The sequence below is a fragment of the Lissotriton helveticus genome, chromosome 7 (assembly GCF_964261635.1).
Source record: "Lissotriton helveticus chromosome 7, aLisHel1.1, whole genome shotgun sequence".
Lineage (NCBI taxonomy): Eukaryota > Metazoa > Chordata > Amphibia > Caudata > Salamandridae > Lissotriton > Lissotriton helveticus.
The window spans coordinates 1,727,780,894-1,727,808,495 of NC_136068.1; the positions used below are offsets into that span (position 1 = coordinate 1,727,780,894).

General features: G+C 48.8%; 1 protein-coding gene across 1 annotated transcript in view; it reads left to right on the forward strand.

The window, feature by feature from the left end:
• The window catches only part of LOC144767653 (B-cell receptor CD22-like), a 324,333-nt gene that overhangs the window by 80,177 nt on the left and 216,554 nt on the right, over nucleotides 1-27,602 (forward strand). Inside the window, exon 4 of the mRNA XM_078651050.1 lies at nucleotides 24,463-24,765. Coding sequence (XP_078507176.1) covers nucleotides 24,463-24,765 — 303 coding nt within the window. The remainder of the gene's footprint in view (nucleotides 1-24,462; nucleotides 24,766-27,602) is intronic.

A 27,602-nucleotide genomic window follows, 5' to 3' on the forward strand; every position in this document is an offset into this window, starting at 1 on the left:
AATGCACATCCTGGGAGGAGGTGCCAAGCCTCCTCCCCCAGGATGGATAGGGTCCACGAAGGGGAAGCTTCAAAGGCATGCTACCTTTGTGAGCTACTCCAGCCATTTGCTGCTTCCAGCAACTGGCCCCCACCGGTTCTGACCCCCACTTCGGGCAGGAGAATCGGCGGAAAACCAAGTGAGGAAGAGAGGTGTGCCCACCTTTGCAACCCCACCCCTCAGGTGGGGGAGTCAAGATGAAGCACAACTCTCAGTCACCATCATCTTGCAGATGATAAGAGTAAGAAATAATTTTTGCGCTACAACTCTCTGCCAGTGGTGCCAAGGGGGATTCATATACGTTGACGAGAGTAGGGTTCAGTATCGATCCCTCCAACTTTCAGACAGGGGATGGGGCAGCAAAGGTAGGAGTCCAGACTTCATGTCTTCTGTCCTCAAGGAAGGAGGATAACCATTTCAGAACAGGGCCGCCTATTCCAAAATCCTGTAGCCTGTCCAGGAGGCCGCAGACAGGTCTAATAAAATCAAAATCGCTTTACCCCACCTAATCCAGCTTCTCCTTAATATGCTCCGAGACCTCTAGCAAAGCGGTCTCTGTACTATAGTTGACTCTGAAACCCGACTGGCTAAAGTGAAGGAGATTATTTTTTTCGGTGTAGTCTGAGATCACCGTATTGACATATTTCCCCAGAGCCTTGGAGAAAAACGGCAATAGTAGATGGGTCTGTAGTTTGCTGACACTGTGGGGTCAGTGGAAGGCTTCTTTAGCAGCAGAAGAATTTGAGCACGTTTCTAAATAGCAGGCACATGGCCGGCAGTTAGAGAAGAATGAAGTCGCTTATTTGCCACAGGATTTAATGTTGTGGCCACCGCGACCAGCAGTTTTGCTGGGCAAGGGTCAACTGGGGACCCTGGCTTGAGACTCTTGATGATATCAAGTGATACTTCAGGTTGTAGAAGAGGAAAGTGCATAAGACCCAGACTTGCTCTTTAGGGAGGGTTCTGCTGCCGGGCTAAACGGTCTGCAGGCTCATGGTCCTTAGGAGACCCCCTAGAGAAGTCGTCCTGAATAGTCACAAATTTTTCATGAAAGAAAGTCGCTAGTTGATTACTCCATTCAGCAGGAAGATGTAAAACCCTAGCAACAGATGACGGGGCAGAGAAGGCTTTCAAAATTTTAAAGTTCTCTTTGTCTTTATTACTGGACGACTCTATTTCATCTTTCAGATAGCTTTTTTTGCCATCGTCAACTTTTGTATGTTCGGACTTCAGGGCCAGTTTGTACTCAAGTTTATCGTCGGAATTAAAGTTTTTATGCCCTTTCCTTTCTAGGGCTTTGCAGACACTATTGCTCAATCTCAGAAGCTCATTAAACCATGTAGCTGAAAGCCTGGCTTTCTTGGGAGTGTGTGTGGTCTTAGGGGCTAACACATAAATGCTGTGCTGCACCCAGGTCTCGAGTTTGAGTGCATCTCTCTCAGGGTCACCAGATAACAGTGGAATGGAGGTTTCCAACACCTCCCCTAAAGCAGATGGAGAGACTTGATGGAAAGATCTTTGATTGTTTACCAATTAATTGGCAGGGGGGTCTGACAACCCCTCACTGACCTTGAAACCTTAAAACTGATGAGGCAATGATCCAACCATACCAATGGTAGGGGCAGATACACCTCGAGCTCTGAATTGGTCAAATCTGGTCCAGGGTGTGGCCCTTATTGTGCGTAGGGTGAGCAACATAAGGGGCAATATTAAAGACTGTGAGGGACTTAATCAGGGATATGACCTCGGGCTTTGTGGGTTTATCGAGATGGATATTTAAATCACTCCATAAATCTGAGGGCCTGAGGGGTGATTGCCTCATTAATGGATTTCAGGAAAGCCCCCCCAGGACCAGAGGGCCTCTATTTAAGGGCACCCGCCAAGGTTTGGTGATTTGATAAGGAACCAGGAAAGCCAAGGCATTCTGCATCTTCCAGCTCCCCCAGGGAAATATCATTACAGGTATATTTATGCTTAAAAATATTGGCTACTCCCCCTCCTTTACCCACTGGGCAGTCTTTCCTAAGAATTCTATACCTGTGGGGAATAGCTGCATGGATGTTGGGGTTAGAGAATTGAGTAAGCCAAGTTTCAGTTAGAAACATTAAATCCGCGAGTGAATATTGCACTATGTCAAAGACCTGTATTTCGTGTTACTGCAGGGAGCGAGTGTTCAGCCCTATACTTTGAGGCTGCTGCTCACACGGATGCACTGCATAAGGTAGGGACACAAAAACTATACCCAATGCTTCAGCCACGCACCAAGCAGGTTCTGCAAGCCTGGTACAGTGTTCCAAGCATGACTGCAGGCCCACTCTGTGCACAAAACGTTATGCGCACACTTCAACACCATGCGCTCACTGTCATGTGCAGCATCTCTAGAAATCAAAGTCCACATCCTGCTCCCACCGCCCTTTCCACACTGTCGAAGACCATGAGCTGAAGGCGCTCCAAAGACGAGCCCGTCCGCGCCCTTCCGCGACCCGAACGGAGCCAGCGCCAGGAAACCTGGGCCTCCCACTACCCATTGCTACGACACCACCACCCTCCTAGTACTCAACGCTAGAAGACTTAGAGAAAGCCAACGTGCCTCACCCAACATGACCTACGGCCAGTTCCCCTGCCTCCACTGCCGCCAGACCCTCACTGCCACCCCGCTTCCAACACCCCCGACGCCAGTACCGGCGACACCCTAAAATGTATTCTCCTCAATGTACGCTTCGTACACAAACACGCCATGGAAATCTGGAACCTACTCGATTCTCTCTCGCCCGATACCGCCTTCTTCACAGAGACCTGGACCAACGCATCCTCTGCCCCGACATCAGCACAGCCATCGGAGACGGATACAAGATCCAGAGGAAAGACCACCCCAACCACCCAGGAGGGTGCCTCGCCATCACCCACAAGAGCACCCTCCACCTCACCACCTCCAGCAAAACCTTTCCCTCCGCCGAACACCTGCACTTCCAGATCCAGACCACCCCCAAAGCCACACTCCAAGGAACCCTCGTCTACAGACCCCCCAGTCCCCGATCCCCATTTGCCACCACCCTCACAGACTTCATCGCACCCCACGCCATGGCCTCAACAAACTACATACTCATTGAAGACCTGAACTTCCACCTCGACAACGCTAGTGACCCCAACTCCACTATCCTTTGTGACAACCTCGCAAGCATCAAACTTAAACAACACCGACCCACAGAGCAGGACATGGCCATGACCCCATCTTCGCGGCAGGAAACAGAGTTCAATTCAGCCACACAATACAGTCGCCATGGACCAACCACTACTGCGTACACTTCGCCATCAACAAACCCAAGGCACCCAAACTAGCCACACGCCCACCATGAAGGAACTGGAGCAAGGTTACCGACAAACAACTTAACTCCACCCTCACCCAAGACAACCACACCTGGGCAGCCGAAGCAAATGACGCAGCCAGAGAATTCCACTCCTGGATCTCCAACTGCGCAGTTGAGCTCGCCTCACTTCGCAACCCCGACAGACAATGCCATAGGAAAGCTGCCTGGTTCACCACCACTCTCCAAGAAGCCAGACGCCCCTGCAGACGCCTGGAGAAGAACTGGAGGAACATCAAGACAACTGAAAACCACACCACCTACAAGGACGCCATGACAGACTACCACAACCAGATCAGAGCCACCAAGTGGAACTTCATCCACAACAAAATCCTGGCCAACTCCACCAACTCCAAGGAACTTTTCAGTGTCATTCAAGAATTCACCAACCCACACAGTGAAGCCACAGACATCACCCCTTCCCAAGACCACTGCGACAAGCTTGGAACCTATTTCCATCTCAAGATCAAAAACGTCTACTACAACTTCATCGACCATCCACTAGGCACCACAGATGGCCCACACCCCTGAGAAACATCAGCCAGCCCACCATCTCCAACTGGACACCGATCATGGCTGAAGACACCACCTCGACCATGAAAAGCATCCACTCTGGGGCCCCCACTTATCCCTGCCCCCCTCACGTCTTCCACAGAGCTGCGACCACCATCGCACCCGAACTACAACGCACCATCATCACAACCTTCAAAACAGGCACCTTCCCAGATGACTGGAAGCGGGCAGAAGTCAGACCCCTGCTCAAGAAGCCCACAGCTGACCAACCTCAAGAACTATCGGCCCATCTCGCTCCTCCCCTCCTCAGCCAAAGTTGCAGAGAAAACAGTCAACAGGAAACTGACACGATTCATTGAAGAGAACGATGTCCTCAACCCGTCCCAATCCGGATTCCGAAGCAACCACAGCACAGAAACCACCCTACTTGCCACCACAGATGACATCTGCACCCTCCTGGACCAAGGCCACTCCGCAGCCCTCATCCCACTTGACCTATCAGCGGCCTTCGACACCGTCTTTCACCACAAGCAAGTTTCCAGACTATACGACGCAGGCATACAAGGAACAGCCCTGGAATCGATCCAATCATTCCTCACTGGAAGAAGCCAAAGGATCAGACTCCCACCCTTCCTCTCTGACCCCAAGAAAATCACCAGAGGAGTCCCACAGGGTTCATCCCTGAGCCCCACCCTCTTCAACATCTACATGGCTTCCCTCGCAGCCATCCTCTGACAACACGGCCTCAGAATTATATCTTACGCTGACGACGCCCAGCTCATCCTCTCCCTCACCAAAGACCCCACCATCACCAAACTCAACTTCCAGAAAGGAATGCAAGACCTCACAGTCTGGATGACAACAGCTGTCTGAAGCTCAACGCCGAGCAGACTGAAGTCCTCATTCTCGGTACCACCCCTTCTGCATGGGACATCACCTGGTGGCCAACTGCCCTCGGAAGCCCACCTACCTAGTCAGACCATGCCAAGACCCTCGGCATTGTACTCGACTCATCACTCACCATGAACCGACAGGTCAATGACGTCACCTCCAGCTGCTTCAACACCCTCCTTATCCTCCGCAAGACCTTCAAGTGGATCCCCCCTGAGTCAAGGAAGACAGTCAACCACGCACTCATCACCAGCAGACTGGACTATGGAAATTCTGTCTACGCTGGCATCAACAAGTCCCAACTCCGCAAACTCAGACAATACAGAACACCGCTGCCAGACTCGTCCTCGACATCCCCCGACACAAACACATCAGCCAACAACTACAAAGTCTCCATTGGCTCCCCGTGGAGAAAAGAGTCACTTTCAAAATCCTCACTCATGTCTACAAATGCCTACAATGACAGAATCAACTTCCACGTACCCAAAAGAAACCTCCAATCTTCCAACGTCGCACTGGGCGAAGCTACCAGCAGTCATCAGACGCGCCCCCTCCCTGAACACCTTCAGGAAGACCCTCAAGACCTGGCTCCACGGCTAAACAGATCTGCGGACCCCCAGCCCTCCCACCTCCCTCAGTGCCTTGAGACCCTCACGGGTGAGTAGCGCGCTTACAATTCCCTGATTGATTGAATGATGAGCAGTGGCACCTGGAACTGCACATAGAAAATGCTATATTTCCTGTGCTGATGTTTTTGTGGCATAGGGCTTGGGTGCTTGGCACGACCACACACCACTGCATGTACCAGAACTCACTCTGTATGGCTGCAGGCACAGTAGTGTGAGCTCAGACTTTGGACTTGGGCCCAAATCGATTTTTATCAAAACAAAAAGACATAAACTGACAAAAACGTTGTTAGCGAAAACGTTTTTTTCTGATACCAAAAAATGAATCTGTTACACACAAAATATAGACACTTCCCTCAAACCCAACCGTCAGTTCAAGGGATATTAAAGCAATGATAAAAGTCCCTTAAATACACAGAAATGCTTCCGTTTTGTTCAGTTGCACAACCATAACCCTGTCCCAGGTCCTTAGCAATAATCTTAGAGCTGATGTCACAGATGACATCACAAGTGACATCATTATTGTAATGAATGGTGACATTAGAAAACACATAATCCACCATGGGGAGTCAGGGGTGATGAGAGCAGGGCCTCGTCCAAGACCTGGCCCTGCACATGAACATTCTACAGAGAGCTGAAAGACTAGCACCATGGCTTCTGAGGAAGGGGTACTGAGTGCCCAGTAGGCTTTTGGGCAGGGTGTAGAGTACAGGGCCTGGCTTTTAGGCTCGCTCCCAAAACATGCCTTGGACACAGCAGCATTTGCCCCAGGCCATGTGACCGGAGCATGCTGTCCGCTCCCAAAACATGCCTTGGATACAGCAGCCATTGCCCCTTAGCAAAGGACAAGGTGGAAGATCAGTCCTTGCCTTTATGCATTACGGGTATGGACAATGTGGACTGTAGGCTCAGTAACCCTTCCCACTGACCGTGAGGGCATAAGTGACACGTTAAGACAGGGCATATTTCTGTGTAGTTTATAATTTCAGTATCTTTCTAAAATGTACATCCTCTTCATCCCTTCACTTGAATCTTTTTAAGGGGACAGTTCGCTAGACAGGCATTTAGATAGGTAGAAAGAGGACTACACCTATATGGAGTGGAATGCTCAAGGGGCAGTAGTTTGCTGGCTAAAGTAGACAATAATGCTGCTACATGGATAGGACATATATAACATTTTTAAGCTAGCATCATATGGAGGACATGTGACGTCCAAGTCTGTTCTGGTTTGAGGACTATCCTGTGTGATCTTGGGCAAATCATTGTACTTTCAATTCCTCTGGTTCCTTTTTTCAACGAATTGTGAGTGTTGAGAAACCTGACAAACATCTGTATTAGGTGCTATATTTAATCTTGGATTCAAGTGTTTTGACAATAGGTGATCCTTCGGCAAGTACACCATGAACTGTGCACCCAAGTTTGTGGTTTATAATATATCCCAATCAAAGGATGTTTTAAAAAGACTAGGTAGATTATCATGTGTACGCACCCTCCACATTATTGTTAGTTCTGTATTATAGTTTATTTTTAGACCTAGATATGGGGTGCAGTGGTAGGAAGTTTAGAGGCACTTAATGAAGCACAAAAAACAAAATCGGGCACACTAACAAAAAGATGCTTATCATGCATTGTCAACTGTTCATTTCATTAAATCAAAGGTGCTACATTGTTAGCTCACTCATCCTTAGGGTAGTCTGTCCCCCAGCTTTTTCCCCCCATTTTTGCTGATTCTTTTTGTTGGCCTTAGGACTCTGAGCACTTTACCATTGCAACCAGTGTTAAAGTGTGTGTGCTTTTCACCTAAACAAGATGATGTTGGTCTATACCTGATTGGCATATTTGTTGTACTGGTAAGTCCTTTGTAAAGTGGTAAACCATATACCCAGGGTCTTTACTTCATATGATACTTGTGAGCTGCAGCACTGATTGTGCCACCCACAGATGTAGCATTTCCATCCTGTCTCAGGCCTGTCAAGGCAGTGACTGTGTGGGTAGTTTACTGCCACTTCGACTTGGCATTCAGAACTACTTGCTAAGCCTTATGTTCCTGTTTTATTACATATTAGTCACACCTGCTACACCACTGAGCTATAGTGCTATTAAGATGCATCCCAACTTACACTGATATATAGAGTTCCTCAGTGTAGGCTAACATGCAACTGACTGGCTCTGCCCCTTCTTGCAAGCAATTGCCTATCAAGACATCTCCTGCTTGCCTATAAGATAAGTGGCTTTGGTGCAATACAGGTACATTCATTTGGTTTAGCAAGACGATATTTATAGAAGGAATATTTTCCTCCTTTGTGTCTTTCTCAAAGTAAATTATTACTTCCACTTGCTGTGACAATCACTTCCTTTTAAAGAATACATTGTGAAGGAAAGATTTACTGACAGAGGCCTGCTCCTCTGTACAAATAATCCAGGCACTGGTACTACCCCTGCAGAGGGAGTCAAAAGGGAATTAAACAAACCAAAAAACCTGTTCTTGAAATACGGGTGTTTGAGTGGAAACCCCTACATTTTTATACCCTAAAATCTTACATTGACCACCCGCACAAAGGTTGATGGATTGGAGTCAGTGTTAAACATCAGTTTTATGAGACAATGTGCCACTGAGTTGAGGCACCTCCCAGTGCATCAAAAATACAGTCAATTAAGTCAGGGCTCACTAAATAACTCAATGAATGAATCAATCAATCAGTAGATTTGTAGAGTGCTACTTTAACCCTCCAGGGTATCCAAGCCCTGGCAGGTTCCAGTTGATTAGCCGAATTGCCAGGTCTTCAGAGACTTTCGGAACTCAGGACGGGATGGATGGGTCCGTAGAAAAAAGGGTAGCTCATTACATGCCTTTGCTGCTAGGTAGGAGAAGGCTTGACCTCCGCATCTGATACGCCGGATGCGGGGGGTGAGGTTTTGAGAAAGGGGCACGCAGCGAAGGTATCTGATGGGCTGATGGAAATACAGCCGGTGGTTCAAGTAGGAGCAGTTTCTTAGGGCTTTGTATAGAATCGGTCAGGAGCTTTAACTTGCATCATTTCTGTACAGGGAGCCAGTGACATTCCCTGAGGTAGGGGTGATGTTGGTTCATCTAGGGAGATCCAGGATGAGTCTGAGTGCGGCATTCTGTATGATCCGTGGTCACCGGGGAAGAGGTGAGCTGGGATTCCTTGTAGAGAGCATTGTCGTAGTCCAGTTGGCCGGAGAAGAGGGCCTGAGTGAATGCTTGTTTTGAGCTTTGGGGTAGCCATCTGAATATCTTACAAAGCATGCACAGAATAAAAAAACAGGAGGAGGAGACGGAGTTGAACTGAGTTGTCATGGTGAGCTTGTTGTCCAGACTAATGCCTGTGTTCCTAGCATAGTCAGTTGTGGTAGGAGTAGGTTGAGTTCTGAGGGCCACCAGGATGCATGGGGATCTTCTGTTTCCAAAAATCAGTACCTCTGTCTTGTCTGTGTTGAGCTACAGGCAGTTGTCCTTCATCCAGTTGGCGATGTCTGTCATTGAATTTTGGAAGTTGGTCTTGGTGTTGTTAGCCAGAACTATCATATAAGTGTTGAAGAGGGTGGGGATGAGCAAGGATCCTTATGGTACTCCACAGATGACTTCCTTGGTTTCAGAGGTCAAGGGAAGAAGGTGTACATTTTGTGTTTTTCCAGTAAGTAAAGATGCGATCCATCTGAGAGGGACTCCTTGCATGCCTATAATGTGCAACCTTGTATTGTGTGTGTTGTGGGAGACCATATTAACGGATTTCAAGATGTCTAGGAGAATCACAGCAGCAGTCTCTCCTCGGTTGAGTAGGGCTCCGATGTTGTCGGTAGGTGCGATGAGGTCTGTCTCTTTGCGGTTGGTTGCTGCAGGATCTGGATTGGGAGGAGCTGGGTAGGAGATACTGTTCCAGACATGAGGCCGGGAACGGGAACATGGGGATAGGTCAGTAGTAGTTGTTGAGTTCACTGGTGTGTGCAGATGGTTTCTTCAGGAGATCGTTGACTTCCAGTCCTTGAAGAAGGTGAACGTGGCATTTGAGTGGTTGAACAAGGTGGTGAGTCCATGGCTAATTCTAACTTTGTGTAGGTTGAAGATGAGTGGAAGCACGGTTCATTTGAGGACCCTCAGGCGGAACAAGTTCATGGTTAAGGTGGTGTCCTGTGGCGTGAGCTGGATTCACTCAGTTAATCAGATGTCTGTGGTAGTAGTGGGGTTGTTGATGTGCTTGAAAAAGTCGGTGACCTTAGGATGGGGTTTGAAGTTTCTGTAGATATTGGCGAACTTGTTGTGGAAGAAGTTAGCAAGGTTGTCGCAAAGTTCCTGTGAGGGGGTCATTTTGTTTGTTATGGGTGAGGGGTTGGACAACTCTTAGACGATGTTGAAGAGTTCTTTGTTGTTACTGGAGCTTGGTTTGATGAATGAGCCTAAGGACAATTTCTTTGATTCTCTTAACTGTCTCTGGTAGAGGATGATGGCTGTCTTCAAGGCAGGCCTGTCGGTTGTATCTTTGTTGGCGTGCCATCTCCTTTCCGATTGTTTTCAGTGTCGGCTAGCGGTTCTTAGGTCTTCACTGTACCAGTTAGCATGCTTGGTGGACCTTCTGTGGCTATTGTTGCCGATGAGTGTGGAACTATCAGGGAAGTTGGTGATCCAATTCTTGAAGTTTCTGACGTTCTAGTCTATGTTTTCGGAGGAGGATTGTGGGTGGTGTTAACAACGTTGATCTATGTGTCCTTTAAGACTTTCTCTAGCTATGTTGGGGGCTGTTGGGCAAACTGGGATCTAAGGTCTAGATTAGTGGAATAAATGTAATTAATTAAGTACAAAATTCAACGGTTACGGTACAGAGGCCACAAATGCAAAATGCAAACATCGAGGCCATGAAGGCTCTCAAGTAAATAGGACATACATAATTTTAAGTCCCAACTGAGCAGCAAAATCAGTAGTGAAATGAATATCAGCCCTCGTAACAATGGCTAGTCTGCTGGGTCACACCCAAAACGAAGGGATTATATACCATGTAAAAACATCATGGTGTGAGCAAAAGTGTTACATTCTCAGCAAATCAGAGCACAACTTTAATAAAATGTTATAAAGCTTTAGCACCTAAGCACTACCTGACTGCATGAATATTGTCATCTGGAGATACTAATGGTCATCTGGAGATGGCAGTACAAAATAGTTATATGAACAACAGCAAACTATAATGAATGAATAGGTTACAGTGAGCTAGGGAAAGGACCTTGGAAATGAAATATTATTGTGACCATGCTGGCAAGTTTTCATCAAGGCAGTAAGGACAATGTCAATTGAAATTTACGAACATTTACTTGACTATGTGCTGCAGAAATAATGAACAGTGAAATGTGCATGGGGAAACATCCATTTTTAGCAAGATGGCCTCAGGGACTAAACTGATGCCTACTTAACAAGATCCAGGAAAACACATTTCTACAAGTCACAGCAAAATCGTTCCAAAGGAAACACTGTAACAGTTGGTCCATATAAAATCAAGAGTAAATCCACATTTTTCACCTTGTTAATAATGCTCAAAAATATGAAAATTAATATGAAAAAATGAAATGCACAAGAGCTCAACCATGGGTGATGTAATGATAGGGTTACCCCCATTGAGGACGCTACAGGGTTTGTAGGAGAACTCGTATTTATTAAGTACAGGTGCCCTAAAGAGCGCCGAGCCGCTGCTGCCTTCTATCGGGTTTTCGCGCCACTCAGGCGCGAAGAGCGCGCAGGCCTTAGCATGGCCGCCCACACGTCACGTCATTACGTGACGTGCAACAACTAGCCAGCGCCACTACATATCTCCCCTTTTTTCCCTAACAAAACATTTAACTCACTGTTCGTCGTTCATATCAAAGTCTCGAAATCTTGAGGATTTGATCACCGCCCTACCACTCCGTGTAAGTCTCAGGGGGGCAGACGGGGTCACTCTCTCCTGAGTCCCTTCGTTCCTTCCTCCACTTTCAAGCACGGCCGCGCCTCCGTCTCGTCTGCTCATCCCCGTTTCACTCACTGATCCCTGATCGCCATTCTCAGTCCTCTCTCCTCGCTGTTCTCCTCTGCTCACCTCCATTTCTCCATTTGATCGTTCTTGTTCCTGAGTCTCTTCTTCCACATCTTCTAGGTCTTCTCCACCTTGGTCCCATCGTTGCACTCTGCTGCATCTTGCCATGCGGTCCTGTGACCACACGTTGCCATCGCTCAGCAAAGCCGCTCTACCCATCACTTCCTTGACCTGCAGGGGCTTGCTGTACTTACTGTCTCCTTTCCTCCGTAGCGTGGCCAACTTTACTCGTACCCATTCCCCCTTCTCCAACTCTGTCTCTCTCACATTCTTCCGGTTGTTGTAGTGTCTCGAGTAAATGGCTTGTGCTTTTTCCAAGTTGGCTCGCACTATGGCAGGGGACCATTCGCTTGTTATGATTTTTTCCTTCCAAACACGGTTGTCCCGGGTGAATGGTTCGCGGCCTCTCAGTATTTGGAAAGGGCTGTATCCTGTTCCTGTGGGGGTGATCCTGTACGCCCACACCATGTGTTCTATCTCTCTTTCCAAGTCCTTGTTGTTGGAGATGGCTGCCTGCACTGAGCCCATCACCTCTCTGTTACATCGCTCCAAAAGCCCGTTCCCAGCCGGGTGGTATATGGACGTGTGCTTTGCTAGAATCCCATTCCTTTGCATGAAATTGCTCCATTTCTCTGATCTGAATTGGGGACCATTGTCGCTGAGGATGGACTTCGGGATGCCTTCCCTCACAAAAGTGTCAGCCAGGAATTTTATGATGGTCTCTGTATCCATCGCCTCGTCTATTTTCAACTCAGGCCATTTCGAGTACCTATCCACAAGGACACATACGTACTTCTGGACTCCATGCACATCCAGGATAGGGCCCAGTATATCCACTGACAACTCCTCCCACGGATTCCTCGGGGGGTCAAACTTGCCAAGGGCTGGGCGTAGTGGTTTGAGCGTTTTATCTGCCCCTTGGCACTGTGAGCAGTCCCTGACATGCCTCTCGGCCCTTACGTCCATTCCTGGCCACCAGTAGTTTTGCTTGGCCCTCAGTTTCAGTTTCCCTATCCCTAAGTGTCCTTCATGGAGCATGTCCATTAGTTTGGGGATAATTCCTGCCGGGGGGATGACTTTCTCCCCTCTGTATACAAACACTCCTAGGTCGTCCGTCGACAACTCTTCTCTGACTTCGAAGTATGGGTTGAGGTCTCCACGGGTTTGTCTTTTATCTGGCCATCCCCCTGTGATGTATGATTTTACTTCCTCTAGGATCTGGTCTTCTCCATATGCCTGCCTCCATTCCTGATGTCCTATGGTTTTCTCTTGGTCTTCCATGAGTGCCACCATTTCTTCTGCCCCTGCTTGGTCTTCTCCACTCTGATCCATGGCCGCTGCTCTACTCAGATAGTCTGCCACCCTGTTCCTACTGCCGGGGATGTGTTCCACGTCGTACCTAAATTCTAGCAGTTTGAGAGTCATCTTTGAGATTCTTGGCGTTGCACTGGCATGTCCGCTGGACGTTAGTACCTTCAGTAAGGGTTTGTGATCTGTCTTCAATAAGAACCGCGTGCCCCACAAGAACTGCCTGAACCGGGTCATGGCCCATACGACCGCCAGCATCTCCTTTTCGATTACGCTGTACTTCCTTTCGGTTTCATTCAGCGTGCGGGATGCGAAACTGATTGTTTCCATTCTCCCTTGACCTTGATCTTGCATAAGGACGGCACCCAGCCCCTTGTAGCTGGCATCCGTGGTGAGCACTGGGGTTCCTTGGGGGTCATATCCTTGGAGTGGTACTGCTCCAGCCACCTCTCTCTTGATGACTACGAATTCACCTTGCGCCTCCTCCGACCAGCAGAATTCTACGTTGTCTCTTGTCAGCTGGCTCATGTGGTGAGTTTTGGAGGCGAAGTGCTGCACAAACTTACTATAATATTCCGCCATTCCGAGGAACGATCGGACTTCTTCTTTGTTGGAGGGCGGTGGCGCTTCGCAGATGGCTCTCACATTGTCTGCTTTTGGGGTAACCCCTCGCACCCCTATCTCATGTCCCAGGTAAGTCACAGACTCCATTCCTATCCGGCACTTTGTCCATTCGGCTGTGAGGCCCTTACCCTCGAGGATCTTTAGTACCTTTCCGAGTTTGCTATCGTGATCCGGCCTGTCCCGTCCCATTACCAGGATGTCATCCTGGAAATATTGGACTCCGTCTGTGTCTTTAAACAGTTGGTGCATCAATTTTTGGAACACCGCAGCCGCCGAGGCTAGCCCGAACGGCATGCGGCGGAACTGGTAGCACCCAAATGGGGTGATGAAGGAAGTGAGTCTCCGGCTTTCTGGGTGCAGGGCGATCTGGTGGTAGGCGGAGGTCAAGTCAATTGTAGAATACCATTTAACCCCCCTGGTTCTAGCCAGCATTTCCTCGATGCGGGGCAAAGGGAATCTCTCTACCACGATGCTCTTGTTCAGTTCGCGCAGGTCGACCTTCCCGCTTGGCTTCTTCACCACTACTAAGGGCGCGAGCCACTCCGCACACGTGATGGGTTCGATGATCCCTTTCCTTTCCAAATCCTGTAGTTCTTCTTGCATTACGTCCCTCACCGCCAAAGGCACATTTCTCACCTTGTGGGCGACCGGTGCGGCATCTTCCTTCAGGACTATCTTGTGCGCGAATTTCTCCATCCTTCCGACTGTGCCTCCGAATACCTTGGGGTACTCTTCTTTCCATTTGTCTAGGTCAGGCCCGGTTTCCGGTTCCGCGAGTAGTATCTGTTCCTTGCCCCCTGGGTCCAGCTTGATGCCCAGGTCACCTTGGTCAAGCCATCCTAGGACCAAAGGTCCTCTCTCAGATATGTACAGTTTGCAGAACGCGGACCGGCCTCTGAACTCAAAATTTAACGGTCTGAATCCAGCCATGTGAATGCGGTCCCCATTGTACGTCACTGGGCGGATGTCCAGCTTCTCCAGATCTGGGCCTAGGTGTGGTGCAAAACTCTCCTCCCATACCGCTCTCTGGATGATGGTGTAGGGTGAGCCCGTGTCCGCCACCACTTTTATCGGTATTCCGCCTATCAGCATCTCCAAGACAGGTTTCATCGTTCTCTTGCCGTCAACGCTCAGCACTTGACTATCCACGCCCAGTACTTGATCTTCTATGTAAATGACTGTGACGACGTCTTCCTCTGCACCCTCTTCTTGTTCTTCGCTGTCCTGACCGACATATTTTACCACGCTCTTCGAGGCCTTTCTCCGACACACCTTCTCATAGTGGCCCACTATCCCACAGTACAAGCATTTGGCACGGAATGCTTGGCATTTCCTGTCGTGCGCCTCGTGGGACCAGCTCCCGCACCGATAGCATGATTTCTTGCTACTTCCCGCTTGTTTTCCTGGAGGGCCTGGGTTGTCTTGCCATTTGTTGGGCCCCTTCGCCGACGATCCCTTGTTCTTGTAGTCCCTGCGGGGCTCCTCCTCATCTATTCTGTTCACCATGGTATTGGGGGTTGTCTCCTTCCTCGTTGCTTCCGCACACCTGCGCGCCAGTTCTGCCCTTTTGACGATTACCATCACCTCCTTTAGAGTGGTGTCCCCGCTGGCCCACAACTTGTCCTGTACAGCCGTGCTCGTGGTGTGCATCACCACCTGATCTTTGATGAACTCCTCTTCCCAATTATCATACCTGCACGTGGATGCTGGTCTCTTCAAGGCCGCTACATATTCCTCCACCGTCTCTCCCTGGCGTTGTTTCCTTTGCTGGAAATTAAACCTGTCCACTGAGACACACACCGCCGGCCTGTAGTGTTCGTTCAGGTCTTCGATGGCATGGGCATACACATCCCCATCGGTGCTTCCTCTTTCCTTCGGCACTAGGCTTTTGTAGATTCGCAGGCCTTCCGGGCCCAGGTTGAGTAATAGGATGCGTTTCTTCCTCTTGGGTTGAATTGTTCTTCATTCTCATTCTCCAAGACTCCTATGAAATTATCAATGTACTCCCTCCAGTCTTCCCACTTCATTAGCGGTTCTCCTGGTCTGGGCAGGAACTGCACTGGCGCCATGGCGTACCCCGCCTGCGTACTCATCTTCTCACTCTTTTTTTTTAATATATTTTTTTATTTTAACAGTAAGACAAGAGCAGGCAGTACAGATATCAGGCGTTTCACAGTGAAATACAGAACAGGGCCAGGCGGGGGAAATATACAAACAATAATCACCGTAAGAAGTAAAAGGCCCATCGCGGGTACACATAACGGAAATAGGAAATAAGCAATCTATCAAGCAAGCAAAGCAATCCCACCCGCGTGACCTCGTCCACAATGTTACAGGATAATTAAGCCAGCGAAGACACCTGGACAATAAAGGATTCGTGAAAAATAAACAGCCCATCTCTCGTAGAAGGAGAAAGAAAAGAGAAAAGGGGCCATAGAACAAAAGAAAGGCAAAATAAAAAACCCCACCCCTAACCCCCCACCCCGCACCCCTGCAATGGCTACGGCCTAACCCCACTAGCAGCGTGCCTGTCGCCCAAGAACTACCCTAAAGGAAGGGAAAAGAGAAAGCAGAGGATGAGAAAGCAAACACACTCCCGGTCTCCCGTACCCCCCGCCAACAGCGACCACCCCGAAACATGGTAAAATCAATATTTAGCAATTATACAAACCAGTCAGGGAAGGATAAACAACAACCACCCAATTCTTGTCACAATATAGGCACAACCCCCGCATCACTAAAAACTATTTTATCGGAACCCAGCGATAAATTTCCGCCCTGGCCAGTACGGTCGGTCAAAGAGTCTTTGCCACTCGAGCCGCCCTTTTGAAGGAAAAGGCAAAGCGTCCACAAAAGTTCTTGTCAGCACAGGAGGATCGAATACAGGATAAAAGTTCACGGCTCGAACGAGGAAAGGTGTCCAAAAACAGCGAGTATCCCAAACCATCACCAAAGAACTCGTAGCCACATGGAAGACCGTCTATAGATGCATTAGGCAGCAGCAGGAACAGGCAAGAGACGCTAGCGAGAAGCACGGGCTGGCTTGCCGGTAATAGGGGACCGTCAAGGTTCATGAACTCCGGGTTATGCACGGGGACCTCGACCTCTGATGTGCAATGCACTGCTGGTACCATCTCTAGCTGGAAACCAATTGAGGTGTCTTCCTCAGGTTCCAGGATACCGTCCACTTTCACCATCAGTGTCCGGAACACAGTGACTGTATGCGAATGGAGCGCCCCAATGGCGGCCACAACCGCCTGCAGCAATGGCGCGCCTTCCGTCCACTCCATCCCCTCTCAATAGGCGACAGAGCCGGACTTGAACCCCGGATGCCGGCTGCTCCAGAGTCGCAGGCCACGCAAATCTGATATCAAGTAATGAGCGCTTCTCGTCTTACAGAACACACCTTCGCCGTCAGAGAGGGCCCCAGCCCGTCGACCCCGGGGGGGCAGCAACGTCTCCGGGCACCGGACCCCCACCACATCAGCCGGCGTGGCACGCTGGTGTGTCCTCGGTGTAGATCGTTCAAAGGATCGTCACAAAAAGTCAACAATTCAGGCACTCTTCGGGAGACCGGGCTCAGTCCAGGTCTCACGGCCGATGTTGTTCAACTCTGACCCGGATAGTCCAGAAATCGAGGCCCCGGCTTCCACACGTTGTTAGGCCGAGAATGGAAACACGGCGTATCTTCGTCAGCCGATGAGGTAGAAATCTCGGGATTGCACCTTTAGAAGCAGTAGACCTTCATAAACAAGGAAATCAGGTGTAAGGTCAGGATTAAAGACAGGATAATCGAGCTGCTGGCGGAGGTCAGCGGAGCCGGGAGCTTACGCGGCCATCTTGATTCGTAGCGTAGCTCCTCCTCTCATCTTCTCACTCTTGATCGTGGGATGCGCGCTCCCTTGGCCTCCGGGACTTCCCGGCGTGTTGTCCTGCTCTTCTTTGCTTGTGTGAGCTTGGGGACTACCTTCGTCAGCCCCCTCGATCTTGTGTGAGGGATCCAGCGCGGTTCTCCCTGTCTCGTGGGTCGTAGCGTGGTCAGGCGCGCTTTGCTTGGTGTCTCTGGGGCTTGGGCAACCCCCTCGGGCTGACAATCACCCCTCCTGGGCGATGCCGGGCTCTGCCACGCTCTTTAGGGTATTGTACCTGCGTGGAGGCTGCTGGTCTCTTCTTGACCGCCTGTTCCTCCTGGCCACCGGGTTCCGTGGTCCTGTTCCTCGCTGCGTGTCCCCTGGCCACCGGTAGCTGCTGTTTTACTCAGTGGTCTGGTTCTCTGTGGGGGGTAGGGAGTCTAGCATCCCACCCTCGTCGCCATTGTAATGATAGGGCTACCCCCAATGAGGACGCTACAGGGTTTGTAGGAGAACTCGTATTTATTAAGTACAGGTGCCCTAAAGAGCGCCGAGCCGCTGCTGCCTTCTATCGGCTTTTTGCGCCACTCAGGCGCGATGCGCGCGCAGCCCTAAACATGGCCGCCCGCACGTCACGTCATTACGTGACGTGCAACAACTAGCCAGCGCCACTACAGGTGACATACCTGATACGCATTATGAACAGGTGAGGGTGAAAGTTCACCCTCTTCAGAGATAGAGACGATAGTCTACATTTGAATTACATCAGTGTCTTAACATGAAGCTATAGCAATCAAAACTAAATCGTTATGATGTTTTTATTGTAGTTCTGCCTTAAATTAAACTAGGCCTCAGTTAGACCTCGACTCTATCTGAGAGTGTGGCTGCCATTTTTATAATGTCCATTGTCTATTTATAGTTCTCTTTTGACACCACACGCTACAAGATTTGCAATGTTTATTTTGTATGACGTTGTTCTGGGGTTTTTCCTACTTTCCAATGTGCTTCTTGCTAGCACACTGAATTGCACTCATTCATTAGTCTTCCATATTTTATTATAACATCTCAGTTTTGCTGCTTCCAGCGATATTAGTTCAGAAGGGGTGAGATGACATTAGTTCAGAAGGGGCGAATTAATATTCATGTAGCGAATTAGTGCTAAAATGGAAGGTATATAATGACATTTTTAAATACAGAATTGTGATTTTTTTAATTATGGTTCTTTTGCTCAGACCACCCTGTTTCCATCATTTTCCATGGTTAAAGTGGCTATATAAACCCTTGAATTTGAGGGTTGGCCAGAGAGACTATCAGGCTACTACGGATGCTCCCCGATTTTCTACTGATTTGATGCACACTGAGACATATCCTGTTTTTCCTTATTTTGCTTATCATTCATTATTCCCTAACTGATGCTTACATGGCAACTGATTCATATGTCATTTGACTGATTCTGTAGGGTTGCTGCTGCATTTGCATTTTTCTATTCTCTGTATGGTACTTACATTTTATTAAACCTTCATGCTTTTTTCTTAGTTACATATCTGGAACTCCCTTTTTGAGTTAGTCTTTTCTTATTGGCTATATATTGAAATGCTGTTTTGAACCACGTGTCAAGGATCACATTACCTCATAGTCCTTGAGGTTAATGTCCTCCCCGACCAGTCATTGGCCACACTGTGCCCACAGGAACCTGAAAACTGAAGCTAAGTGGAGCAGCAAGCCTTAGCATGGAGTAGAATGGGGGATCATATTCTCTGTGTACAGCTCTTGGGGCGGTGCTTACCTGAGTTGCAGAAGAGACTGATAACTGGCATCGTTCCCCCAATATGTAACAACCAATTAGATTTGGTCAGACTCTGTAAGTCAGATTTCAAACACAGTGGGATGGCTTTGAAATAAATGCCAAACAAGCCATAACATGATTACTGTAGAGGTGTCAGTGTGGGGAATAAAGACAGGACACCAGGCGAGGGGACTACGCTGTATTTATTTATATATTACACTGAGAGAGCACCGAGCCGATGTGCTCTGCTCTCGGGCTTTCGCGCCAATGTACACGGGTTGCGCGCGCAACCCAAAATGGCCGCCGGCACGTCACGTCGCTGCGTGACGTGCAACTACTAGAACGCCAACATTACATATCTCCCTTTTTTTCCAAACAATGAAACTTTTAACTTACAGTCAGTCGCTCATGTCAAAGTCTTGAAACCTGGTTGGTCTCACCACAGTTCTTCCCCTCCAGGTCACTCTTACTGGGGTAGAGGGGATCTCTCTCGTGAGTCTCTGTACCTCCCCCTTCATTGCTCAGCGCATCCGCGTTCTCCCTTGACCTCCTTATGTTCATATCCGCCGACGCTCCTTGGCTGCTATGGTCGCGTTGTTCTTCGCCACTTTCTCTTTTCCTCACGTCCCCTTCCTCGTCAACTTGTTCCTGCTCCGGATTCGTTTCCCCCACGTCTTCCATGTCTGACCCGTCTTGGCTCCACCGTAGTATCTTGTTGCATCTCGCCATGCGGTCCTGGGACCAGACATTACCATCACTCAACAAGGCCGCTCTGTCATACACTTCTTTGACCTGCAGGGGTTTACTGTATTTGCTGTCCCCCTTCCTTTGCAACGTTGCTAACTTGACTGCGCACCCACTCGCCTTCTTCTAATCCAGTTTCCTTCCCGTTCCTACGCTTGTTGTAGTGCTTGGCATATATTGTTTGTGCTTTGTCCAGGTTAGCTTGGACCACAGCAGGGGACCATTTGCTTGTTAAGGTTTTCTCTTTCCATATTCTGTTATCCTTTGTGAAGGGGTCACGGCCCCTCAGTATTTGGAAGGGGCTATATCCTGTTCCTGTGGCGGTGATTCTGTACGCCCAAACCATGTGCCATATTTCCTTCTCCCAGTCCTTGTTGTTTGATATTGCTGCTTGCACTGACCCCATCACCACTCTATTGAAACGTTCCACCAGTCCATTCCCGGCGGGGTGATAAATTGAGGTGTGTTTTGAGAGGATGCCGTTTCTACCCATAAAGTTGATCCACTTGTCTGAGGTAAATTGGGGGCCGTTATCACTTAGGATGGATTTGGGAATGCCTTCCCTCACAAATGTGTCCGTCAAAAACCTAAGATAGTCTCTGTGTCCATCACCTCCTCCACTTTCATCTCGGGCAATTTTGAATATCTATCAATGAGGACACACACATATTTTTGGACACCTTGCCCATCTAGGATCGGGCCCAAGATGTCTATGGACAGTTCCTCCCACGGATTCTGTGGTGGGTCGAATTTTCCCAATGCCGGTCGCAGAGGTTTGAGTGTCTTATCCGCTCCCTGGCATTGTGAGCAATCTCTGACATGCCGCTCAGTCCCTAGGTCCATGCCTGGCCACCAGTAATTTTGCTTGGTTCTCAATTTAATCTTCCCTATCCCTAAATGACCTTCATGGAGTATTGTCAGTAAGCTTGGAATTACGCCCTCTGGGGGTATGACCTTGTCCCCTCTGTAGACAAACACACCTTTATCGTCTATCGACCGCTCTTCTCTGACTTCGTTGTACGGTCTTAAGGTCTCACTGGTATGTCTTCTTTCTGGCCAACCTTTTGTGATGTATGTTTTCACCTCTTGCATGGTTTGGTCTTCACTGTAGGCTTCATTCCATTCCTCACTACTGATAACTCTCTCCTGGTCATCCATCAGGGCTACCATTTCTTCTCCACCTGGCTGGTCTTCCTCTCCAGTCTTCATGGCCGCTGCCCTGCTTAAGTAGTCCGCTACTCTGTTCCGGCTGCCAGGTATGTGTTCTACGTCGTATCTAAATTCCAGTAGCTTCAATGTCATTTTTGATATCCTGGGTGTGGCGTTCGCGTGTCCGCTGGACGTTAGTACCTTCACCAGGGGTTTGTGGTCTGTCTTTAACTGGAATCGTGTGCCCGCCAAAAATTGTCTGAACCTTGTTGTTGCCCATACCACCGCCAGCATCTCCTTCTCGATCACACTGTATTTCTTTTCAGTGTCGTTCAATGTCCGAGAGGCGAAACTGAGGGTTTCCATCACTCCTTGTCCTCGGTCCTGCATCAACACAGCGCCCAATCCCTTATCGCTGGCGTCCGTGATTAGTACTGTCCTGCCTTGGGGGTCATATCCTTGCAGGGGCACGGCTCCGATCACATCTTTCTTGATGGCCTCAAATTCTCCTTGGGCTTCCTCTGTCCAGCAAAACACTGAGTTCTCTCTAGTTAGCTTCCTCATGTTGGGTGTCTTAGTTGCAAAATGAGGCACGAATTTACTATAGTATTCGGCCATTCCTGTCAGGATTCACAGGGTCGCCGCTATTAGTATTTCAAGACGGCGATTTGGCTCATTGACTATTCCCCGTTTCACTCGAGCCAATGTTTGGTTTCCCTGCTCTACAGGTGAAAGTCAGTCATTTTTCAGAAAATGTCCCAGTGTTTTATAACGAACTTGCCCAGTACTTGTAAATAGGTTGTCCCTCTTAAGATGGCCACGGAATGTCCCAGTAATCTATGTGGACTGTGCGCCCTCTAGTGGATGTATTGAAGTCACGCGCTACAAACTGCGCACTTCAATGAAGTTTTCGGAAGAAGCAGCTGTTCCTCGCCTCCGCTCTGCGTCTAGAATTCATGACGGGAGCAGGCGGTGTTACGGAACAGATAGTGTTAGGCAACATTATTGGAGGTCGAGAAAAGACGAATTTCAGGAGCCAATTCCAGCCATAGTTGAGCTGTCTCGTTTTTTCCCCTCGAGAGGCGTCAGCTGAGTAGTGTTCAAAGCAGCAGAGACTTAACGGCCATTCTGTGAACCCAAGGGTCGTTCAGTCCTTTCTTCATTCTAGCTTCGTAGCTTGTCAAGAAACCTGAGAGCTGGAGCGCCTGCATATAGAGAGGAAGAGACTTCATTTTCAAGAGACAGACTGCAAGGAAGACAGTAAGGTTGCAACGCATTGTAAATAATTTCAGTAATGCACCGGAAGTATAGCACTGAATAGACTAGTAGAGTGATCTCTGGATCTACCCTCCTTGCGCTTTCTCTGCACTTTCCTTTCCCTCCTTTTCCTTCCTAGTTCCCTTTTTGCGCGCTTCTGAAGAGATTCCTGAGAGAACTGTTCAACAATTCTGCACAAACTGAATTCAGTCTACTTCTAACAGACCCCCCAAAGTCCTCATCTGGCAGAGAGCTTCACAGGTACTTAGTTTAATCCTTTGGGGAGGTTTAAGTGAGCTAGTGAAGAGACAGGGTTTAATTAGTTTTGTTCCTTCACAGATAGAAGTCCTGCAAGATGTCGATTGTCATATAGAAGAGTAGCAATTGCCCTGGCCCAATCTGGTAGGACAAGTTTTGATTACCTTTAAGAAAAACAGTCAAAGTAAAAGAAGGTTTGTAGTTTATTCTCTCTCTCCCAACTCTGTGTATTAGGCACCCCCTAAGGAAAGAAGGCTGGAAGTAAATAGCGGTCTTAAGAAGGTGCGGGTGACAGTCGGAGCCAAGGTTTCTCTTCTCTTTCCACTTCCCCTTTCCCCCCTGGCTGGTGTGCTTGCTTTTGAAGCGAGGATACCGGGTGAGGGGTGATTGGGATAAGCATCTGTACTGCCCCTGCGAAGAAATTTGGAGCGCCTTGACAATTCCCAAGAATGACCGGACCTCTTCCTTGCTAGTGGGTGGTGGTGCCTCACAGATCGCCTTTACGTTCTCGGTTTTTGGTGTGATGCCTCATACTCCGATCTCATGCCCTAGATAAGTCACTGATTCCATGCCCAGCCGGCACTTTGCCCACTCCGCTGTGAGTCCTTTACTTTCCAAGACCTTCAGTTCTTTGTTTAGTTTAGCATCGTGATCTATCTTGTCTCGTCACATCACTAGGATATCATCCTGGAAGTATTGGATGCCATCCATGTTTTTAAATAGCTGGTGCATCAGTTTCTGAAACACCGCAGCCGCCGATGCCAGTCCGAACGGCATGTGGCGGAACTGGTAACACCCGAAGGGGGTAATGAACGATGTCAATTTCTTGCTCTCCGGGTGTAATGCAATTTGGCTCCCTGTGTCTCCCCCTTCACTCCCCCTTGCGGTAGCCAGCGCTGGTGCCCCTTGGTCGTGGGGTCGTGAACTTTCGTGGGCACCCTTGTCTTCAGCGTGCCCTTTCTCTGTCCAGTGCTCGGTCGCTGCCAGTGGGGGTCGGGGCTCTGCCGCGCTCTCTCTTGGTAATTTGTCAGCGTGTGGTTGCTTACTTGCCAGTTGGATGCTGTGCTGGTCGTCTCCCATGGCTGGTTCAGCTGACCTGCCTCCTCTGTCCTGCTTGTGTGTCTTTCTTGTGCTTCTGTGTATTTTTTTTTTTCTTATCGGGTTCCCTTCTGGTTCTTCAATCCCATCCTCGTCGCCATTGTAGAGGTGTCAGTGTGGGGAATAAAGACAGGACACCAGGCGAGGGGACTACGCTGTATTTATTTATATATTACACTGAGAGAGCGCCGAGCCGATGTGCTCTGCTCTCGGGCTTTCACGCCTCCGTACACTGGTTGCGCGCGCAACCCAAAATGGTCGCCGGCAAGTCACGTCGCTGCGTGACGTGCAACTACATTACAATTACTCCCAGGATTGATAGCAAGCAGGGTGTTCTGTGCACTCAAAGGTGCAAATCCCTCTGAAACTTGTCAGATCTCTTTAGACAGGAGTCAGAAATACACCATGACTGTCACGCCAGACATAGTACACTGTCCAAGACCACGTCTCAATCATCAGCCATTTAGGGAGCAGAGTGGGCCAATCACAGCCCAGCTGCTACAAGAAATTGATGACGGCACTTTATGCATCAGTCCCAGGGGCAGGCTGCAAAGGCGCACAGAGCCACCTTGCGCTGGAGTTTTCAGCCCAATGCCTCGTGGAAATATGACTGCAAATATACCTATATTGCAAACACCCTTGCATACCTTAATAGTGGACGGCGGCTCACCGCACGCATGCCCATAAAAGCCAAGAGGTAAGGTAATGCATTAATTCACTCATTCCTTAATCAGATATCACTTACACAGCTAGGTTTGAGATGTTTAGTGTTCACCTATGGATGAATGTCCATGTGACTGCAATATGTGATGAATGATTCGCTCACAATGGACTCCTCTCTGAAGGATAATGTCTTTTACTTTCTTTTCACAGATTATCCTCCAAAACCTCACATAGATGTTGCAGACTCCGGGATTGCAGAGTTAAAGTCCACAAGTATTACTTGTTCCATAGATTACCACTGCCCAGAATACCCAATGCAGCTCCACTGGGAAGGGCCTGTGCAAGGAGAAAATGTCACTCAGTTCCAGGAGTCCACAAGCGCCTTGAAGACAACAAACACACTGAAGTTTCTTCCTTCCTGGCAACATGACCAGAAAGTACTGAGATGCCTGCTGAGCAGAGAGAAGGATACCAGGGCAAGTTCAGAAAGTGAGATAACACTGGATGTGAAACGTGAGTCCTCCTTTATTTATTTATTTTATGCATTTTTATATAGCGCGGACTTTACCCGAAGGTGTCAGAGTGCTTCACAATAGGAACAGTAATGAAATGAAATGAAATGAAATGAAATGAAACAAATATTTATAAGAGCGCACTGCGGCCAAGCGGCTTCCTGGCGCTAAGGATCACAGCCATAGTTTGCTAGGGAACCGGGGGGAAGTTAGACAGGAAAAGCCTGAAGAAAGAAGAAAGTTTTAAGAGCTTTACGGAAATGTGAAAAGATAGGAATAGAACGAATCGAAAGGGGAAGAGAGTTCCAGATCTGGGGAGCCCGCACCGAGAAGCGAGTGCCTCCGGTGCGGGATTTACGGAAGCGGGGGACGTGAAGAAGAGAAAGAGAGGACGAGCGAAGAGAACGACAAGGGGCATGAGAGGAAACTAAAGAATTGATAAAGAGAGGAGCAGATCGGGCATGAGCCCGGAAAGCGAAACAGGCAAGTTTAAAGTGAGATCTGAGGTGAACAGGGAGCCAATGAAGGGATTTAAGGGCAGGAGTGATGTGGGAAAACTTGGGAAGACGAAAAACAAGACGGGCTGCCTGGTTCTGGATGGCCTGGAGGCGGCGAGTTTCGTAGACCGGAATGCCTACGAACAGGCCATTGCCATAATCCAGGCGAGAAGTAATAAGGGCAGAAATAATAGTTTTAAGGGCATCAACAGAGAAAAACCGGGAGATTTTGCGGATGAGGCGGAGGGAAAGGAAACAAGCGGAGACGACGGCGCTGATATGCGCATGCATAGAAAGATCATTGCTGATCTTGATGCCCAAGGTCCGGACGGAGGAGACTGGGGAGGGAGGGGAACCAAAAGAGAGGGGCCAGTGAACAGCAGACCAGGGGTTAGAGGGACCACCAGTGAGGACAAGCTCAGTCTTGTCAGGATTGAGCTTTAAATGATTAAAGCTCATCCATTGGGAAATAAAGAGTAAGGTAGAACTGAACTTGGAAAGAGAGTGGGTAGGAGAGAATAGGTCAAAAACGAGCTGGAGGTCATCTGCGTAATTATACACAGAGACCCCCAGCTCGAGGAGGGAAAAGATAAGAGGGCGGATATAAAGGTTGAAAAGAAGAGGGGAAAGAGAAGAGCCTTGGGGTACCCCACAAGTAACCGGGAGAGAGGGAGCAGAAAAGTCAGAGAGGTGAACTGCCTGTGATCTGCCCTGAAGAAAGGACGCGATCCAGGAGAGGGCAGTGCCCTGGATGCCCGCTGCGCCGACACGGTCGAGGAGGATGGCATGATCGACCGTGTCAAACGCAGCGGACAAGTCCAAGAGAACTAAAGCCTGGGGGAGGCTGCTGTCAGCCTTCCCCTTCAGTTCATCCAGGACCGCGAGGACCACACTCTCAGTGGAGTGGCCAGGTCAGAAACCAGCCTGGCGAGGGGCCAAGATGTTGTTCTCCTCGATGAAGTTCGAGAGACAAGAGGTCACATAGCTCTCGAGGATCTTCCCGAGGTAGGGAAGGAGGGAGATAGGCCTGAAGTTCGAAGGAAGGGAAGGATCCAGGCCAGCTTTCTTCAGGATGGGAAGCATGATGGCAGCTTTAAAGAGAGAAGGAACAGAACCCGAAGCCAAACAAGAATTAAGAAGAGTTAAAGGAGGGGTGGGACAAGAGGTGTAGAGGGATCTAAGGATCCGAGCCGGAGCACAATCGGACGGAGAACCGGACTTGACCTTAACAAGAAGGTCGCGGAAGAGCTCGGGTGAGATGGGTTGGAAGTGATCAAAAACAGAAGAACAACGGAAAGAGTGATCCGGGAAGTTGGGTTCAGGTACAGTCGGAATGTTGGACTTAATGGTGATTATTTTATTGATAAAATAATCATTAAGGGAGTGACAGAGAGATAAAGAGGGGGCAGGGGACAAGCTAGCACGGTCGGAGGTAGCAAGGCTACGCACCAGTGAGAAAATCTCACGCGATTTGTTGGCCGAAAGGGCTACGCGATACATGAGGAGAAAATTACAAGTGAGCCTGTTACAAAAGCAATTGTACGTTACACGAGGCAATAGTGACAATTGTGCATGTATCAAGAGCAAACAAAATACAATAGGTAGCAAACGATACGTTACAAGAGGAAAAAAGTGACATGTGTGCATGTTACAAAAGCGTGCAAAGTACAAGTAGAGGTATAAAACTGCAATAAATGGCAGATACTCAAAACACAAGAACAAACGTTACGTTACATGAGGCAATGGTGGCAATTGTGCATGTATCAGAGGCAAACAAAATACAAGAGGTAGCAAACGATACATTACACGAGGAAAAGTGACGTGTGCATGTTACAAAAGAGTACACCATACAAGTAGAGCACTGAAGTACGAGTCACACAGAAGGTACACTTGTTTTATGTGTCACTTCGTACTGCACATCTTTCCTGTCAAATGGCTGCATAACATGTTCTCATTTTGCAGTGGTACTCAATTTACCGACCTCGGATGAATGGAAGTCTGATTGCCTCTCCAGGAGTCCAACTGCAGTCTGTCGGGTGTGACTAGCTTAAGGTCTCGGATGTCCAGTTTTCACACATCACTTAACACCAGGCGGGTAGCCTAAACCATCACTAAGAGTGCCACAGGTCTGCAGATCAGACCATGAACTGATGGATCACACATCACTTCACACCAGGGTAGGTAGCTTAAACCATCAGTAAGAGTGCCACATGTCTGCAGGTCAAAGCTATAACTAAAGAAATACACATTACGTGACACCAGGAAGGGTAGCTTAAACCATCACTAAGAATGCCACATGTCCACAGGTCATACCATGAACTGATGGATTACATATCACATC